Source organism: Orcinus orca, chromosome 1 (genome assembly GCF_937001465.1).
Source record: "Orcinus orca chromosome 1, mOrcOrc1.1, whole genome shotgun sequence".
NCBI classification, from domain to species: Eukaryota; Metazoa; Chordata; class Mammalia; order Artiodactyla; family Delphinidae; genus Orcinus; species Orcinus orca.
The window spans coordinates 173805286-173825156 of NC_064559.1; the positions used below are offsets into that span (position 1 = coordinate 173805286).

Consider the following 19871-nt stretch of genomic DNA (forward strand, 5'->3'; position numbering starts at 1 on the left):
CGAGCCTTCAACTTCATTAAGTGCGCGCTACGGCGGCGCTGGAGGAGGCGAAGTTTAAATAAACCGGAGCGGAGAGGGAGGAGGGGTGGGTTGCTAGTTGAACCGGAGAGGGAGAGAAGAGTTTTTGAAAAGGGGAAAAAAGTCATCAGGGGAAAAGCGCTTTGTAACCACGAAGACGCGCCCGCTGTGGCGAGAACAAATTGGATATGGAGGGGAAGTGTCCGCCCCCACCTCAGCTCCCGCTCCTGGGTGGTCCGGGGAGCCCCAGGAGAAAGAAAGATGGGGAGGAATCGGCGGTGAAAAGAATTAACCACTTTAATTGGGCTGCAAGAGAGAAATGGGGAGAGGCTCACCGATGTGCCCCGATCACCCAAACAAAATACCCTTCAGTAAAATAAAATAAAATAAAAATGAAATAAAATGTCTGCCTTTAGCCTTGGCTAAAAGATGTATGTCAAAGTTTGAGAATCAAGGCTGTTCTCAGCCATAGAAAGCAAATCTGCAAGATGGGGAAATTCTGCCCGGAAAAACCCCCTCCCTCTTCTGTGGCCTCAGGCCTCCCGGCACCGGATGAAAAGGAATGAAATTGAACGAAATTGAACGAAATGAAGTGAAATTGACCAGTGAAATTCGCCAATTTTCTTCCCCTTTAAACTGCCCGCTCTCAGCAGCACTCTCTGAACCCCAAGCCGATTTCTTAGCATTTTTTTTCTCACCTGGAGACATGAAGGTGTGCCCTGGATATTTTCTTATTATTGTCACCGATCGTTGTAGCTTGCGGGGGCAGAGGCTCAGCTGTATCCACCCAAACAGCCAGGGAACCCACAAGAGCCGCTCCAGATGGAACGGCCTATTTCTCCTCCCAGGAGGCTGGGCTCCCTCCTAGGTAAGCCGACTTACACTGAACACCCATCCTTATGCACCCAGAGGGTGGGAGGGAGCCCACAGAACCTCTTACAGAACCTCTCTGGTCTGGGGGAGAAAAAAAAAGTCCCAGGACTCTACCATACAAACGTGCAATTCCCTCAGTCTTCTCCTTGCCCCTCCCTACAGTCCAGGCCCCAGGTGGGTCCTTGCCAGCTCTTAATTAACAGGTTCCCAGCCCACACAACCTGAAAAAGTTCTGAATTCAAAACACCCTGCCTTCTCCCCTGCCTTCAACAGTGCACATATCTCAACAATTCTTTTCTAGTATTTTTCAAGGCCAGTAATTATATCTGGCCCAGATCTGGCCTTCTTGACCCACGGGGAAACCAGGGTCTGAATCATTGGTCGGGGACCCTAAAGCTCCCTAGAAGCCCCTGCCTGTAAGGATGCATCTCACTCTTCCCCAATCCTCTTATTTCTCGCTCTTCCTGACGCAGACCCTCTGCCACATACATCTACACCAAGCAGTAAGCATAGATAAATTCATACACACACACACCCTTCACAAAGACACACTGAAGAATCCAGAAGGATCCACTGCTTCTCCTGGAAGTAGCAGGTGTGGAAATATCTATCTACATCATCAGATATGAATTCTGGCTGACTTAATTTTCTCTCTTCTAGAGGAGAAACAAATTGGTGTCTTTTACTTGAAGCTCCAACCTACTATCTGGAACTGACATATTCATGGAAAATGAGACCATGTAAGCTATAAAGTGTTTTACTAAGGGCAAACACATGGTCATGTTCAAATGTTCAACCTTCCTCAAGTGAAAAGAAATGAAATCAAATTCAGCAACAGAAGTCAATGAAGCAGGCAGCCAGAGGCCATTATCCCAGTATCAGCAGACATTTCCCTTTTTCCCATTGAATGTAACCTTACTTCTCCTGGACTATTCGATAAAATCATGGGAAGGTGGCTCCCTGCATTCAATCTCCCTCCACTCCTGCAGTCTCTCATCAAGATGGAGGAAAGGGCACCTCACCTCCGGCAGAGAGGCTGCATTTAACATATGCGCCTCGAACCTTGTCTCCATTGGGCAAGCGGTTAAGAGACTTAGAAGTCCCAACCCCTCTTCCTCAGCCCTGGTGTGTTCTTCTCACCCTGATCCTGATTCTGACCCTCTTCGTACAGGGTACTCTGTCCTCTACCTCTTCTTTCTTTCCTACTGCTCCTAATGCCTGAGAATCTGGCTAAAGCAGCCTGTATGGCTTCTCCCTATCTGCCCCTCTCAAGTTCTCTACATCTGGTTCTCTGACCCTTTCTTCTTCCTTCTCTCTGTCACTTGTTTCCCAACACTCACCCCCAGCATGTGTCTATTTTCTGTGAAGGCTGAACTGCTTCTCACTGCACCTCCATATTTCTCTTTTTCTTCTATGACCGCAGTTGAATGTTCAGAGAAAAGAGCTAAGTAACCATCTTTGTTTCACCCCAAGCATCACCTCTCACCCAACACACTTGCAAGTCTGGCCACTGGGAGTTCCAGGCACAGGGCTTATGGAAGGCTCCAGCCAGCCCAATGGCTTTGCACTCAACTCTGGCAACAGGTTCCCGTTCTGAGCATGGCTCAAGGGTTGGGGAGGTTTACCTTAACAGAGCAGGGCCTCATGGACTGTCTCCCCTAGTTCATAGTGCCCCTCTAAGCTTCTCGGGCTGGAGGAGAGAGGGGTTTCACAGTCTCCAATTCAGGCCTTTCACTCTAACTGTTCCATGTGCCAGGAGTGGGAGGGGGTGGCAGGGGGGAATGCAAAGAAGGCCCTACGATGGCCAGAGAGAGACCTCTCTCCTCTTAGGGACACAGAAAGAGATGGTGACAGAGAACAGAAAACACAGAGACACGTTCACAGACACACACAGAAATAAAAACACAGATATCCTGAAATACAACCAACGCCCCGCCCCTGCAAAAAAAGGACAAAAAGCAAGGCTACGTGACAACCCAGACAAACACAAACACAAGCTCCATAAAACCCCCCAACCATAGTAGCACAGAAAGACTTACAGAATATGCATCAGTAAACACTTTCACTCAAATTGTACTTAATGGGTATAGATAGTGTCCATGAGCACGAGGCACCCAGATCAGCCCAGGCCACGCTAAAGTCTAAACTGGAAGATGAGAATCCCCAGGTGCATTTGAAACAAAGCCTCTCTGCGGAACCCCAGGCAGAAACCTTCCTGTGACCAGAGCGAAAATGAAAGCGCTGGAGGGGTCACAGTCTTCCCGGAATCCTGGCCCCATTAACAGCCAAAGGCCAAGGCCACACTGTCCCCTGTATCTGATAAGCCCAAGCCCTCCTCTGCCTGCCTGGGCTGCCCAGGGCCCTTCCTCACTCCACTCTGCCTAGGAGTCCGGGAGGCCCCGGACTGGGAAAGGGGAGTGCAGACAAGCAGACAGAGCTGGTGACTGCTAGAGTTCACGTACATTTATTCAATTGACACCAATGGGGAGTGGGGTGGGGGGAGACAGGTTTTTCTTTTCTTCCACACAAACCTTCAGACAGTTTCACAGAGTCTCCCCAAGTGGAGAAGTCTAAATCAATGCACACCCAGTGGACAGAGAATGCAGATAGCAGCCCGCTGTACAGATATTTACACATAATTACAGGACCCCTGCCACAGGATGTGCCCTGGCCGCCCCCCGCCTCTCCAGTCCCTGACCCAGACCCTCCTCTCCCACCCCAACCTCATTGCCTTTAGCTACAATAAATATCCCAGGGCCTGGGACGTAGCAGACCGCTGAGAGGGCTGCTGGCCCTGGATGGCTGGACCCAGCCGGCCACGGGAAAGGGGTAAAGTTTCTTCAAAAGCGCCCCAACACAAAAGAGGGAGGATTTTCCTCAGTGGAGTGGGATTCCGGGATTGCGCACGGATTGTGGAGACCCCTCGCTTCACCTGTCCGTTCAACTTCGCCTGTGTAGACATTGCTGTAGGCTTCCAAGAGAACGAAGTTCCTTGGAGAACAGCAAGGAAAAAAAAAAGTTGAATTTTTCTTTTAAGCACAAAGCAGAGAATAGGTGTCTTTAAATTATAATATTGGACAATCAGGGCCTCATAGTTGGGGAAGGAGTGTGGGAGAGGCAGAAAGGGAGACCTCTCTGCGAAGTTGGTGTTTCTGGAGGGATCTGCCGGGCCTGGGCGGGCACCTCTCCGGGAGAGCATTCTTCCGGGGCTGCCGAGAGGCGCAGAGACTGGGGAAAAGCGAAGACTTCCCCCTCACCCTTTTACTGCTCAAACTGGAACGGGATCATGGCCAGCGACTTCGTCGCATAGACCCGGGCCTCCCCCTGAGCGACGGAGCCCGCTTCGTCCCAACTATCGGAGAGATTCTGAGCGTGGAGCCTGAAGTGCTAAGTCACGCGCGCCGGCCCCAGGTCTGGAGACTCTTCATAAATAGACTCCCTGAGTTCCGCTGCGACCGCAGGAGCTCCCGGGAGAGGCTGAGGAGTGCGGGCTTCAGTGGCCCAGATCCCGACACGGTCAGAAGTGGCAGCCACTGAGGCCTGCTACTTTGCCAGCAAACGGGGGCCCTGAGGACAGGAGCGCGTCCCCGTGGTGCGAGAGGCGGATGTGGCCGGCCACTGGAGCTAGGGCTGGGGTAGTCAGCATGGCCAAGACCTGGGCCTGACCCCCAGGACCTGCCGCCGCCGAGAACGGCGATCCCGGGGAGCCCTCGCCCCCGCCCGGGGGTACTGCCCCGCCGCCACCATGGCCCATGATGTGGTCTATAGAGAAGGAAGGCCTCTGCCCGGCCCCGGCGCCCCCGCCGCCCGCGTCCGTCTTGAGGCCCTGGCGCAGGAGCGCGGTGCCTGCTGCGGGAGGGCTCAGGGACGCGGGGTAGAAGGCTTTGGCGCAGCCAAGCTCCGCGCCTAGGAAGGCTGGCAGGCCTGAGGGGCCCGGGCCCGATCCTGTGCCCGGCGCAGGGGCCGGAGCCGAGGCTGCGCCCGCGAACACCGAAGCCGTCGGCGGTCCGGGTGGAGGCGCCGCGGCACGGCCTGGGGGTACCGACAGCTGGCAAGGTGCAGCGGCGGCGGCAAAAGCGAAGGCGTGCGGGTGTGGATGCGGGTGCGGAGCCGGGCCCGGCGGGGGTGCGCCGTAGGCCGGGAGCGCTAGCCCGTAGCCGTAGCCGTAGGCGCCATAAGCCGCGAAGCCCGGCAGGAAGGCGCCGGCGTCCCCCGCCGCCGCAGCCCCGCCGCGCAACAGCAGCTCAGGGTGAGGGTGCGTGTGTGGATGCGGCGGCGGTAGCGGCTGCCGCTTAAAGCGCTTGCGGCGCCGCAGGAAGCTGCCGTTGTCGAACATGTCGGCCGACTCCGGGTCGAGCGTCCAGTAGTTGCCCTTGCCCGGGTTGCCCGGCTCGCGGGGAATCTTGACGAAGCAGTCGTTGAGCGATAGATTGTGGCGGATGCTGTTCTGCCAGGCGGGGAATTTCTCCCGGTAGTAGGGGAAGCGGCCGCTGATGAACTCGCAGATCTCGCTCAGCGTCAAGCGCTTCTTGGGGCTCTGCAGGATAGCCATGGTGATGAGCGCGATGTACGAGTAGGGCGGCTTCACCAGCGGGCTCCGAGTCGCCGCGCCCCCCGACGGCGGTCCGGGCCCGGGCCCCGCCGCGCCCCGGGCGGCCGCAGTGCCTGGCCCTGGGCTTCCCGCTGCGGCCGCCGCCCCTCGGGGCGCTAGAGCGCGGGGCTCGCCGTCCGAGCAGCCGCCGGATTCCTCCTCGTCGTCAGCGGCGTCCCCCTCGGCTTCCTCTGGAGGAGGCTCGGGGCCGTGGGGGAGTAGGTCCCGGGGGGCGCGGGGTCCGGAACGGGCAGGGGGCTCCCCCCCACCGCTGCCGCCGCCGCCGCCCACCACGTCTATATCTGCGTCGGCCTCGGACAGCGCGGCCGGGGAGCTCTCGGAGGACATGATCTCGCAGCAGCAGCTGCCCAGGGTCATGGTGCCGCCGCCGCCACCGCCGCTCTCCGGCTCCGCTCCGGCCGCGGCTCGGGCTCCGCCGCGCTGCCTCTGGGGCGAGTGTGTTTTGCGCGCGGGCGGGGAGGGGGCGGGGGACTGAGGCTGGCAGGGAGGGGTGTCCCCCAGCTCCGCAGCGCCCCCTCGTGGCCCACTCGGCCGCTCTCACCTCTCGATGAGCACCCGACTGGGGGCGGCTCTCTCCGCTGCCCTGGGAAACCGAGCGGGGGCCTGCGCCCCGGGCGCGGGCGGAAGGAGTTGAGGCCTTCCCTTACACAGCCGGCCTCGGCCCCCAGCCGCCCCCCTACCCCGGGAGGGGAGGTCGGTAAATTAGTTCTTCCCGCCTGGCGGCAGCCTAAGGCGGAAGAACGCGAGCCCGGGGCGGAGCTCCCTGAGCTGGGTGGGGCGGGGGCGGGCGGAGTGCCTCCGCGGAGGGGCCCGGCGGGAACAAACAGCCGCCGCGGCGGGAGCGCGGATCGGGTGGCTCGAGGCGGGTCCTCCTTTCACCGCAGACCCCGCAAACCCTCCGCTCCCTGGGGCCGCTGCCTTCAGTGCGCTTAGCCCTGGATGTTAAGGTTCACGCGGGCTCCAGCCGGAGGTGGGAGTAGTAGCGACAGTCCCCACCCATCATCTCCCCAAGGCAGCGCCCGGGCCACCAAGGCCGAAGCGCAGTTGGCGCGCCAGCGGAGCCTGAGACGCCCGGACCAACGCCGCCGGAGGGGGGCCCGAAGGAGCCCGAGCGGCTTCCGGCCCAAGGGCAGTCGCACTTGAGTGATCGCGAGGAGCACACTTGGCGTTCTCAGCCTCGGGCCTCGGAGAGGTGAGAGATTCCGGCTGCGCCCCTCTCCTCCCCTCCAAGGCCGGGACCCCGTCACCCATCCCGTCGCCGCGCCGCGTGGCTCCAGACGCGGCAGTGTGTGCGGGGAGACCCGGGTAGCGCTCCGCCTGCCCGCCGCCCGCTTCCTAGAACTTTTCCGGGGCGCTTCGGTTGTATTTTGGGAGCGCGGACCGGTCCATCGCCGAGTTTGCCTGTATCCGACCTTTTTCTGTCTTGGTATCCGTTTGTCTCACTCAAGCCCTGTAACTCTGTGTTTCTCTCGCCCTCGGTGAATCTCTGCCTCTGTTTCCTGTGGAAACTCTGCATTTATCTGGATGTCTGTTCGTGGGTCCGAGAATCCCTCGCTCGATTTCGTCGTTTCTCCCACCCCCAGTCGCACTGCAGGGCCACTAGCCCTCCTCCCCACTCCCCTCTTTTCTGGCCGGTCTTGCAGGCTCTACAGACAGGCAGCAGGACCCCCACCGAGACGTCCGTCAATGAACCCTGACCTCAACCGCAAGCCAATGTTGCCTTCATCTCTCAGGATCCTGTGCACACAGTGTTGGTCCTGTGCCCTTTTTCTCGCCAGCTGGGGTCCTGCCCATAGTCCTCCTGCTCCCCTGGCCTCCCCCCAGGAACCCAGCAACCAGTAGCTCCAGCTCAGACTGGGCCCATCTCAACCTCTGGGGGTGACAGGGGAGATGGGCGCTGGACGTGGTCAAGTACTGAGCCGATGGACAGGCTGCTGCCCCGACAGCGCCCCGCCGTGGTCAAAGCTCGGGCATGCGAGGCGCGAGACCCGGCTGCGCTCAGCTGTCACAGGCTGTAGGACAGTCAGCAACTTACTTCCCCCTCCCAGCCTCAGTTTCCTGCTCTGAATAGAAGTTAAGAGCCCCTGGCGCCAGGCTGCTGGGATCCCAGTCCTGGTTTCACTACTTACCTGTTCTGTAATATGTTGCTATAAGTCTTTGTGTCTTTGTTTCTTTCTCTGTAAAAATGAGGTTGAAAACAGCTACCCTCTGACTAATGTGTAAATGTAGCCATATCATTCTAGGCTACTTACAAAGGAGGGTATTGAAGGCACTTTGCAGACTCTTGGGGAGAGAGAAACGGGTTAGGGGTGGTATCGCCTCCCACCTGGGTCTCAAACCAGGGTCTAGCCCTGGACTGGGTTACTGCTGCTATCTAATCCTCTCCGGTGCTGAATTAGGTCCTCTGTAGATAAGTGCTGGGAGTGGGGTGGGAGGGGATTTGCAGCCCCTGCAGGCTGTATCTCAGCAGGGTCATGTGAGGGTGGATGAAATCTCCCTTTCACCCAACAGTAGTCTCCAATGTAGTGTATTCCACAGGTGGGGCAACAGAAGCCCGCGGTGGGCGGGTGGGCGGGTGAGGACTCAGTCTCTTACAACATGATAGAGCATGGCCAGGTGCACCCTTGTGGAATCCTCATGATAGGGTTCTCCATCCTCTCCAGCCATCCGGCTAGGAGCAGAAGAGAGTGGAAGGCAGGTCTGGCTGCTCATATCCCGTGAGAGCACGTCCACTGGGCACCCCCTTCTGGGACCTCAGACCAAGGGGATCCACCCAGTATGCTGGGTCTGCATAAAAAGACTGTCCTTGGGAAAAAGAAGAGATCCGGTCCTCAAACCATTGTCAGGAAATTGGACAGGGACTAGTGGCCCTGGAATCAGAATTTCCTAGGTGAGAGGTCCCTCCGGGGGCGGCGGGAAGGCCTTGGAGAGAAGTATTGATATTTTGCATGAGTCCAGATAAACTCAGATACCCAGCGTTGCTAGATTTAGCAGATTTATTTTATCTGGCAAACTTACACACACCCCAAGCTTGCTCATTACTACGTGGAGCTCTCTCTGACACTCACCATCCACCACATACACACCAGCTCCAACCCAGCTCAGCTCTGCTAATGTCTAAGTAAGTGGAGGGAAATCAGCATTGACATCACGCTTCTCCGTCTCACTTTCTAAATGTCTTCATTTCTAAAACGGCAAACGTGAACCAGTAGCTTCTTTCTTTGCCAGCACTCTCTCCTGGCTCCCCACGCTCCAGCGCCCTGCCCAAGTTCAGGGTAAGACTAGCGGAGGCATTTGTTGCCCAAATATCCTGGTTCTTGCTCCAGTCAGGACTCTACTTCTCTATAGAGCGGCTGCAGCCACCAGCCCCCACCTCTGCCTGGCCCTGCTGCACACTCCATGCTGCTGAGACCGAAGTTAAGAAAAGGGGACATGGCCCCCCAACCCATTCTGCAAGGTGATTCTTAAGAAATTCTCCAGATTCTTAAAAACACACACAGTTTTATAGGAGTGGAAACTGAGGGCCAGGAGATCCAGTGACTTGCAAGGCTTTCGAAGGGCCCCCGAGTTGAGTTGGGCCCAGATGTCCAGGCTCCCAGTCTAGAGCTCCTCTATTTATCCAAGTAACTCTGCTTAACCCCTGGACGAGCTCGACTCTTGCCTGGGGAGGGGTGTTTCTGGGAGCCTCTCATTCTTCCCAAGGCTCTGGGCAAATTTGTTTTGAACAATGCCAGAAGTACATGCACTGGGGATGGGAGAAGGGCGACCCGGTATTCGGGATTCGTTTAGTTTCCTGCCCGTCTCCCGTGGCTCCAGGCTTTCCCATCTGCAGGCTCAGCCTCTCTGACGTCTTCGGGTCGTGTGTGCGTCCCCGGGTGAGTCTGTCACTGCGCTCCGCGAAAAACTGGGTGCTCTCCCAGAAGCCCGGGCACCAGCACCCATGCCTGCAGCCTCCAAGAAGCAGGAGGCGACAGATTTAGCAGGTCTTGGTTACAATGTCACTGGTAGTTCCCAGTCCCCCTCCTTCCTCTATCTCACTGTTTAGCCACCTCCCCTGAGCAGCTCAGAAACGATTGGGAGGATGCGTTTGGGGGGCGCCTGTTCAGGGGTTTTCCACTCCAAAATGTTCGGAGCACCGGGGAGAGGTTGTTGCGTGTTTATTGCGATGTGTTGCTGTCAATGGCGTCCCTCCCCTTAGGCTCCTCCCTTCCCTTCTTTTGCTCCCTGTAGACGTGCTGTTCTCCTCGCCTCGCGGGAAAGGAGAACTCTCGGATGGTTATGAGAATGTAATTAAGTCAATCGCAAAACCGGCCGAGAGCGGCGCTGAGCTTGCTGGAGGCGGGGGCGCAGCGCGGAGATTTCCCTCTGCCTTCCCAGGATTCGAGGGCTCAAGTGCAGCGAGCGCGGAGGTCCGCCCTCGGTGCAGCCGGGCTGCAAAGCTCCGCCTGAACCGGGCAGGGGACCCCACGCCTGCACACTTCTCTAATTTTATTCACAAACGTGGCCAGGCTCAGGGAAAGCGACGAGACCCGCGCAGCCACCCCCTTTTCCCGTCCCTCCCTGTGGCCGCAGCGGGTTCATCTCCCGACCCCTTTCTCCTCCACATCTTCGCCTGCTCAAAGGCGATCGGCTCTCTTGGCCCTGAGTGGGAGGCGGGAGACTCCAGATTGTGTGACCTGCAGGGGCGAACTGCAGGCGGCGGGGCTCCCCACACACGGGAGTTCAGGGAGACGCCGGCCCCTCTTCGAGCACAGAAACGGCAGGGCCTCCGCGTGCGCTCTTTCACCCCCAGGCGCGGGCTCAGGGGTCGGCGCCTCTGCGGCCCCTCACAGCTCGGGTACCCTCCACCTCCTGGAGGAAAAGTCTTTCTCTTCTTCCAAGTGTGCACGGCCACCGCCCCCTGGCTACGTGGTCGGGGCCCCCGCGAGCACCCTCCGGCCGCAGCACTGCGCGGTCGCTGCTGTACCAGGGCGCCTCGGAGCCTGTGCACTCCCGTTCGTTCGCGGGAAGAGGGTTGCGGGCTTAGGAGAGGGTGAAAACAGCGCGGCTCCCAAACCGCCCGACTTGGGGCGCCGGCTTCGCAGTGACCAGGGCAGGCCCCACACGCGTGGGAGATGTGCCGCCGGGCCAGGGGAGTAGGGAACGCTTCCAGGTGTGGCAGAGCGTGGGCCTCAGGTCAAAGTGCCCTGCTGTCTAAGTGCGTCCTGTGTTGCCGGGTCCGCGCGCGTGTGACTGCCCCTCCGGGCGACGGTGGCTTTGTGTGCCCAAGTACGTCCGTGAGCGACTGGCGCCGGTGCCGAGTTCTCCCTTCACGACCGCACATCTGTGACGGGGACAGCCCTGGAAGGCTCGCCAGCCAGGCCCACAGCTCCGCCTCGGGTCCTGAAGGGGTGCGACCTGGTCGGGGGCTGCAGACCCACTTCGGGCCACAGCGTGACCCCGGCAGGGAAGGAGGATGTGAGAATGCGAGCCTGGGCAGGGGGCTGCGACAGTGGCGAGGAGAGGGAGGAGAGGGTACAGGGGCTTCGAGCGGAGAGCCAGGAAAACTGCAGCGGCCGGCTCCTTCCTACCCATTCCTCGCCGCCTGCGAGGGCAGCAGTGCCTCGGGAACCGGACGGCCTTTCGCAGACCGGAATTGGGGCGGCGGGGGGGGGGGGGGCGTGCAGAGCCGTCCGAATTCGGTCCCCTACCCTATACACACGAACGCACACACACGCAGTCACGTTTAGCCTTTCGGAGCCCCCGGCAGGGTAACTGGTGAAGCGGTAAGCCCCCGCGCGGGCGGGGAAACATTGCCGGGCCTGAGCCTTCCGAAGCTGCTGCGGAGTCACATAAGCCCCGCAGAAGCCGAGCGAGGGGACCAGCGGGAGTTCTGGCCCTGCGGCGCGGACGCTGGTGACGGATTCCTGGGAAACAGCGACCTCTGGAGGAACCGCGCATTCACGCAGAGAGGCAGGAACTGAACGACCGTGTCTGGGACCAAAGCGCCCCTTCCCCACCCCACTCCTTTGGCAAAGTCACCCAGAGACTCAACCTCCAGACTCCTCTTTGCGCATGCTTGCTTCCTTTCCCAGCCTGTACCCAGGCTTCAAATCCTGGCTCAAATCCCGCCTTCTCCAGAAAGAAGCCTTTTTGAGAACCCAACTCATCTTCCCCTCTTCCTGCTCTGAGCTCCTCAGAACCTAAAGCCTGAAACCTCTACTCCAGCAGTACACTGCACTACACGACCCACCTGCTTCCTGCCTCCCCTTCTTCAAAGAAACCATTAGTCCATCCACTCCACCCACCCTTTGCATTCCTTGCTGGATGTGCTGTTTTTCTTCCCCACCCCACCCCACCAGTAAATAAAGAATGAAGTCATTTATCCCAAAATTGGACTGTAGATTTTCAAAGTTCCTTTCCCAGATGGGGAAACAGAGACCCAGAGAGCGGCTTACTTGCCCAAGGTCACACAGCAAATCGATTGCAGAGGTGGAACCAGATCCCTAGTCTCCCATTCCTCAGCCCAGAGCCCTCTCCATTTCACCGGAATGGGGAGGGAAAATGCAAGAAGGAACTTGTGTGTGTGTGTGTGTGTGTGTGTGTGTCTGTATGTGTGTGTGGGGTGAGGCAGGGGGCGGGTTCCTGTTCCAGGACCGGGTAGTAAGGAAGGAAGGGAGGGCAAAGTTGCCCTGGAAGGTCAGACTCTTCCTTCCCCCAGCTCCCAAACCACTTTGAAGGGCTGCATATTTCAGGGGTTGGCTGAGTGTCTTACATCAGCAGTCACGTCTGCTGGAGGCTGCAGACAGCTTCAATTCAGGCAAATACCACCCTCCCCTCTGCCAGGGAAAAGGAGAGAGTGGGCATTAATAAATACCCAGAGGATGTTTCTGAGATCCCAGGTCAGCAGGAGGAGGCCTTCTGGTGCTTGCAGTTAGAAAGTTAAAGGAGAAGCTGTGGGGGGAGGGTGGTGATTTGCATGTAATTTGTATGAGGCTCCAATGATACCTGCCTGGCAGCCTGAGGCCTCCTCAGAGACGCTTTCCTTCTGGGTATCATGTGCTTCTCTGCACAGGCTACCAGGCAGCCTGGCCCCTGCCTGCTTGTCCAGCCTCATTGCCAACCCCTGCACTACACTACCTCTGATTTCCTTTTTCTCACCTCTTCAGCTTTGCATGCAGCTCATTCCTTCCTGGCTCATTCCTCCTAATCCTCTGTCCATTTCAAATGTCAAGTTTTATAAGCTGCTTCCCCCGATAACACCCCACACTGGCCAGGCTGTGAGGGGCTCCTGCCTCTGTTCTCACAAAATGCTAATTCCCCTCTCTGTCATGATTTGTTTTCTAGTCCGTCACCCTCTGTAGACTGTGAGCTCCTTGAGAACAGGCATTATATTGTCTTCATCCTCATCTTTCCTTCTATATAAAATGGGGACAATAATGTACCTACCTCATTTGTTGTTGTGAAGATTAAATGAGATAATGCATAGAAGGCACTTAGCCCAGTGCCTGAAACTTTGAAAGAAGCTCAATAAATGTTTATCACTATCTTCATCATCATTAAACATTCTGCCTCCTGCCAGGCACAAAATCCAACACATAATAGGTACTCAATTAATGTTAGATATGTGGAAACTGAATGAATGAGTGAATCATACAACATTTTCTCACTCTGCGACTCTAGATAAGGTTGTATCTAGCTTATGTCATCAACAGAGATACGTGTTCTCTAAGGTCAGACATTGTTTCTCCCCCATCAGTCCCCATCCCTGAAGGGAGGAGAATGTGTGCCCCCCATCAGAGAGAGTTATTCCCTGGTCCCTGACCCCAGCAGTCACTGGATTTCTCTCTCATGCTCTCTACCTCAGTTTCCTTCTTTTAAAATGGTTCTGACCAATCAAACCAGCCGAACCCTGCCAAAGTCTCCCAGGAGCTCTCCATTGCTTATGAGACAAAACTCAATCTCCTTAGCATAGTGAGCTGAACATGTTCAGTTTTGAGATGTCCCACCTCTCTGTTGGGTAACACCTCCCCTCCTGTATTCCATGTGGTCCTGATGGGACTGTCCAATCTCTGTACCCCTCACACTTACCTCCAGGAGCAGACAGGCAACCTGTCTGGATCAAACATAGCATTGCCCGTCCAAGGCCTGGTGATAGGTCTAGGCAGGAGTAAGTGACCTAAGCTGATCCAATCACTCCTTCTACAAGATTCGATATATAGACTCTGAGACGCCAGGATATGAGGACTCTGGGGCTCTGGGAGGGGCGCTTCTCCTTTTGGATCAGAAGATTAGCACGTAGGCCTAGCTGCCAGCAACCATCCTTCCTGTCCTGTGGAGAGAGCTGTTTGACAGCCCATCCACAGAAGAAAACACCCTAAAGGGACACAGCTTAGTAACAATGTTCAGTCCTCTGGCTCTGCCTGAAACTAGAACCCTTAGACTTCCCACATATTCTAAAGATATTCCCCTTTTTTGCTTAAGGTCGGTTGCATCAAATTTCTGCTTGGTTGAGTTTAACTTCACAAACAGCGGAGCCACGGGAAAGAAGGATCCTGGGTTCCTGAGACCATTGAGGTGCCACGCCATCCTGAACTGCCTGCACAGACTTTTATGTGAAAAGGAAACAAACTTCAATCTTGGTTAAGCCACTGTTGTGGAATTTTCTTTGGTTGGCGAGGTTCCGGGGGAGGGGTGTCTGTTACTCACAGCTGAACTTAACCCTAATTAATACAGGGAGGGGTGGGGAAACGTCCCATAGACATAAAGGCCTGGTCTGGGGTGTTAGCCTGGAGAATAAAGGGCTCGGGGCTGACACAGCTGCCATCTCCAAACCTCTGCAGGGTTGACCTGGAACACAAAGGCCAGGGCAAAAGGGAGCCTGAAGGTTGTAAAGAGACTCAATTTCTGTGACTCCATGGAAGGAAAGAATTCCAACAGGGCTGTCCCTCAGAGATTCGATCTGCTGCTTTGATGGTAGTGAGCTCTGCATCGCTGGAAATGCATGAGTAGAGGCTGGATAATCACTGGGCAGGAATCTTAGAGGCATCCAGGTGTAGCAGAAGGAGTACAGGTCTTAGAGCTGGGTCTTAATTGTGCTCTCACCACTTCTTAGTCTCAAATAATCTCAGCCTCAGTTTTCTCATTTGGAAAGTATCCAGATAGCTGGGTTGGAGACAGAGACCAAGGGAATTTCCTAGCGCTACCTCGCAGGGATTCCTGAGACCCAGTCAGTACTCTAGTTGGAACGAACTATGAGTCAGGAGGCCTTCGTGAGGTTCCTCGCTCTCTTCATCCTTGACATTTTTGAGCATGCCTGCTCCAAGCTGCCGAGAGAATGCACCTCCCCCTGGTTTGTCCGTGAGACTGGAGAAGAGCAGTTGCACCTGAGTCCCGAGGCCTGGGATCTTCTCCCAGTCCTGCCCCTTTCTTCCTGTGTAACCTCTGTCCCTCCCAGGTCCTCAGTATCCTCATCTGACATGTGAGAAGTGCATCTTCTGTTCTGGACAGTCTGGATCCAGAATCAGGGCTCTTTTTTTTTCTTTGACTGCGTTGGGTCTTCGTTGCTGTGTGCAGGCTTTCTCTGGTTGCGGTGAGCGGGGGCTACTCTTTGTTGCAGTGTGCGGGCTTCTCATTGCAGTAGCTTCTCTTGTTGCAGAGCACGGGCTCTAGGCGTATGGGCTTCAGTAGTTGTGGCACACGGGCTTAGTTGCTCCGCGGCATGTGGGATCTTCACAGGCCAGGGCTCGAACCCGTGTCCCCTGCATTGCCAGGTGGATTCTTAACCACTGCACCACCAGGGAAGCCCCACAATCAGGGCTCTTAACTACTGTGCCCTACCTATAATTCCAAGTGTGAGCAATTACCATTCACAGCAATACTAATTATCATGTTTCTGCACAGCCTGGCTTTACCCAGGTTCTTTCTCATTCTGGCCCAGGTCAGCCCCGAATGGCACGCTCTCAGCCACATGAGCTGAGGTCACAGGTCTGGGTTGACCCCCAAGGTTCCCAGGCTATGGAGGGATTTGCTTTCAGCCAGGAGTTTGTCTCCCCTTAGTCACATGCTTGCCTCTCAAGGGGCTCTGTTTGATCTTCCCTTGTCCACTCTGTCTCACAAAGCAGGGGCTACTCAGATTTGGGGCATTAGAAGCAATGAAATGGGAAATCCGAGGCCAGAGAGGAGCAGATCTTAGAATGTGATTCTATGATCAGGAAAAGGGAGTCATGACTGGAGCCCGGACGGGGAGGGCCAGGAGGGGAGACGGCAGCATCTGGCAGGAGGCCTGGAGGCTGGAACAGTAGAGGTCCAAAGAGCTAGCTCCCTGCACCTGTCAGTAATGCCCAGGGCTTGGGGGCTAGAAGGGAGAAGGGGCCATCACCCTGCACAGGTTGACGGCCAGAGCACAGACCCCACCCAGGTGGAGGTGGCAAGTGCCCGGCCTTCCCAAATCCAGAGGCCAAAGCATCTGCGGGAAGGCCACTGGGGAGGAGGGCAGTGAGGGTTGAGAGGTGAGATTCTGACCCCGGTCACTAAGGGTCCCTTTGATAAATAAAAGAGGACAGCTGCCAAAAGAACCATTGTGACCACACAGGGAGGTTGGTGTCTTGATAAGGGCTGTGTGGAAATGCACTTCTAGGAAGTTTTCCTGCAAATATACCTGCACACATGATATATGTACGAGATCTCATTGTGGCTGGTTTGGGAATGTCAAAAGGTTGGAAACAATGCAAATACCCATCAATAGTGGGTTTATTAGCAAATAATGGCACATCTACATAAGGGAATAGTATGCTGTGTAAAATAGAATAAGGAGTTTCTTTATGTATTGATTTGGAAAGAGTTCTAAGATATATTTGGGGGGGTTGCTGTTGTTTGTTTTTTTGGCCGTGCCATGCAGCATGCGGTGACCTTAGTTCCCCAGCCAGGGATGGAACCGTGTCCCCTGCAGTGGAAGTGCAGAGTCTTAAGCACTGGACCACCAGAGAAGTCCCCTAAGATATATTGTTGAGTGAAAAAAGTCAAGATACATGACAGTGTAAATATTATGCTTCCAATTGTTTTTTTAAGGAGAAAATAATGTGTGTTTGTTTTGTTTTGTATATGCAACAAAAATATCTAGAAGGATGAATTAAAAACTAATAACTGATTACCCGTTGGGGCAAATATGGAACACAAATGGAAGAAAGACTTTTCATTGAATACTTTTTAATACTTTCAAAGCCAAGTAAATGTATTGCCTATTTAACAATTAAATAAATACTTTAAAAGAAACAGTGGAATCATTCCAATAATTAAGGCTGAGTGTGCAGCACATAAGAGTAATAAAAACCATTACTGTGCACTGAACAGTTTCTCTGGGCTCCATCCTGAGGAAATGGGTGGTGGCTGCAGTGTGGAAAGCAGGGACGTCAGAGCCCCACCTAGTGGGTACCTGTGAGCGTTGGCCTGCCACCCTCAGGCAGAGCAGTAGGGAGTCTGGAAGCTAGGACCCCAGACTTCCTTCCTTCCTTGCCTTCCTTCTCTTCTGTTCCCAGCCCTCTGTCCTTGGGACCTCTTGGTCCCACCTAAATGGCTTTGGAAGTAGTCAAGACTTTTTCAGTTTGCCAGTCTGGACAAGGATTAGGATTGAGGAAAGGGGATTTCATAGGAACTGGAGCAGCAGACTCTCCCCTCCCTTCCTTCAAAACCCAAACCAAGCTCACCTCCTCCAGGAAGAATTCCTTGTGAAACTCACCAAGCCCCAGCCCCTCCTCAACTCAGGGAGGTGGTCTGATGCCCAAGATGGGGCCTGTGTCTCCCTGAAGCAGGGTTCAGGCCTCTTGTCTCTAATTCTTTTCATCCTCTAAACCCCAAGTCCAGCCTCTAGACAAGGGATATCTCAGGCCAAAGCCAGGTGTGCCCAGCCCTGGCCAGGCTGCCCAGTGAGGGAGATAGTGGACAGAAAAGACACAGACCCTGTCCTGGTAAGCCCCCAGCCAGGCGGGTCAGAATATCCTTACCCACGGTCGCAGTGGCTTGATTGGTTACAAAGGCCATCCCACCCAGGCAGAGAGGCCAGGGCACATTCCCCCTGTTTCAAAGGAGCCTGAGGCTGGGCTCAGGGCAGAGACCCAAACTGGTGAGTGACCAAAGTGACCTAATAGCTCCCTCATCTTGTCAGCACTCTGCACACTCTGTTGTCACCCGCTGATACTTGACTCTTCTGAACAGGGCAGTGTCTGATTCAGCTCTGAGTCCTCAGCTGGGGAGGGGCACACCATCAGGGAGCTTGGAGAGAGTTGTGAATTGCTGTGAAGGACAGAGAAAGGAAATGCCTTGTCTAAGTGTGTGACCTGGGACTGGACCCCAGGTTTCTGACCCCAGCCCAGCACGCTTTCTTCTCTTTCCCTCTTACCGAGTGGCTCGATCCTCTGCACCTAGGACTGCCCACCCCACCCACTTTCCAAGCCCTTCTACAATGGGTCAGCATCAAGGGCTGCCAAGAAGAATGGGGGAGGAAAGGAGATCTGGGAGGGCTTCCCAGGGGAGGTGGGAACTACAGCCAGTTTTCCTCTTCTAAAACAAATCACTGGGCTCCCCATGAGCAAGTGCCTTTCAGCCACCAGAAGCCACCCCCAGCCCAAAATAGCATCCAAATGGATCCTGGCTTCCTTCCACTGATTTCCTGCTCAAATCAGGTGCATACAAGGTGGCCAATAGGTGGCGCTTTTGTCTCCACAAAATTAATGAGGGGAGAAGGGGGGGGAGAGAGAGGAGTTCAGGGAAAGGGGAGAGAGAGGGGAAGTGTCCAAGAGGGAGGAAGTGGAACACTGGAAGAAAAAGGAAACCAGAACTTGTCATTTGGCTTGGAAAAGTAGCTTTCAAGATCAGGACTGTGGGTGTGAGTTGGGGGGACATGGATATTGGGGTGAGCTGAGGAATTTTATTGGTGTCTGGGGCTTTCCATCTAAGTTTCCACCTCCACTGGCCTCTTTCTCAGAGGAAGAGAATGACTTTGGAGCCAGGGGAAACTGGAGTCCAGTTCTGAGTCAGTTACTTTGCAGCTTGACCTGGGTAAGTCACTTAACCTTTATGAGCCCCAATTTCATCATCTATTAAGTGGAGCTAAGAATTCTAATAATGCCATCCTGCATTCCAGGAATAAACTGTACTTGCTTGATTGTGCATTTTTGTAATACACTACTGGCTTCAATTTGCTGATATTTCATTGAGGAGCTCGAGCTCTGCATCTTCTTTCATATGTGAGAATGACTATTTTGCGTGTTCACCCCTTCTTTATCAGTTGTTTTTTTAAATATAAATTTATTTATTTATTTACTTATTTATTTTTGGCTGCACTGGGTCTTCGCTGCTGCACGCGGGCTTTCTCTAGTTGCGGTGAGCAGGGGCTACTCTTCGTTGCGGTGCATGGGCTTCTCATTGCGGTGGCTTCTCTTGTTGCGGAGCACAGGCTCTAGGCGCACAGGCTTCAGTAGTTGTGGCATGCGGGCTCAGTAGTTGTGGTTCACAGGCTCTAGAGCGCAGGCTCAGTAGTTGTGACGCATGGGCATAGTTGCTCCGCGGCATGTGGGATCTTCCCGGACCAGGGCTCAAACCCATGTCCCCTGCATTGGCAGGCGGATTCTTAACCACTGCGCCACCAGGGAAGTCCCACTTGGTGATTTTTTAAAGACAGAATTGAATTAGGGTTTTGTTTTGTTTTTTCAACACCTCCCAAGGTGTCAAAATTCTTAAGGCACTCTATGACATGTAGCTTTCCAGACAGTGAACTCTGTAAGGGCATAAACACTCTCGTATTTGTATCTGTATTGGCCTCAGAGCCCAGCACAGGGCCTGGCACACAGTAAGCCCTCAATGCTGTTGAATAAAGGAAAATTAAAGAGGCATTTTTGAAATAAAATCTTTCTGATTTTCCAGTTCAGTAGTGACCTTTCTAGTATTTCTGTGCAGACATTTCCCGTCTTGTCCTATTTCAAGATCCCAGGGACAGAGACCTACGTGGCAGAGGCAGGAATTGAATTCAGAAATCAAGAAGCACTTCCTGGCTTCAGTAGAGTAAGAAGGGTCCTCACCTTCCCTTCTGTGGAAATTTTTTGGATTTAGAAGGAATTTTTCAAGAAGTGCTGTGAGGCAGGAGGAAGGGCTGTAACACCATTTGGAGCAGAAGAAAGTTTGCATTTTCATCTCTGTGGAGCTCTACTCCTTAGAGAACTGAGGGCAGGATCTTCGATAACCTGTTGGGCCCCGGGGAGGGACAATTTTCTTATTGGACCAGTGGGGACCTAGTCTCCACCTCCACCTCTTTCACCTCTTTCAGCTCTTTTGCAGATCACCACAAGGACTAAAAGTGAGAATGGGTAAGAAGGTGCCAAAGTACTGTCAACCC

General features: G+C 54.9%; 1 protein-coding gene across 1 annotated transcript; it reads right to left on the reverse strand.

Moving 5' to 3' along the window:
- Nucleotides 1–3338: 3338 nt before the first annotated feature.
- FOXD2 (forkhead box D2) lies at nt 3339–6188 on the reverse strand. Its single transcript, XM_004273893.3, has one exon. The coding sequence runs from the start codon at nt 5858–5860 to the stop codon at nt 4409–4411; it is 1452 nt and encodes a 483-aa protein (XP_004273941.1). The 5' UTR covers nt 5861–6188; the 3' UTR covers nt 3339–4408.
- Nucleotides 6189–19871: the final 13683 nt, after the last annotated feature.

Excerpts from the sequence above, each read along its gene's own strand:
- FOXD2 (XM_004273893.3), bottom strand. The coding sequence starts at position 5,860 with ATGACCCTGGGCAGCTGCTGCTGCGAGATCATGTCCTCCGAGAGCTCC.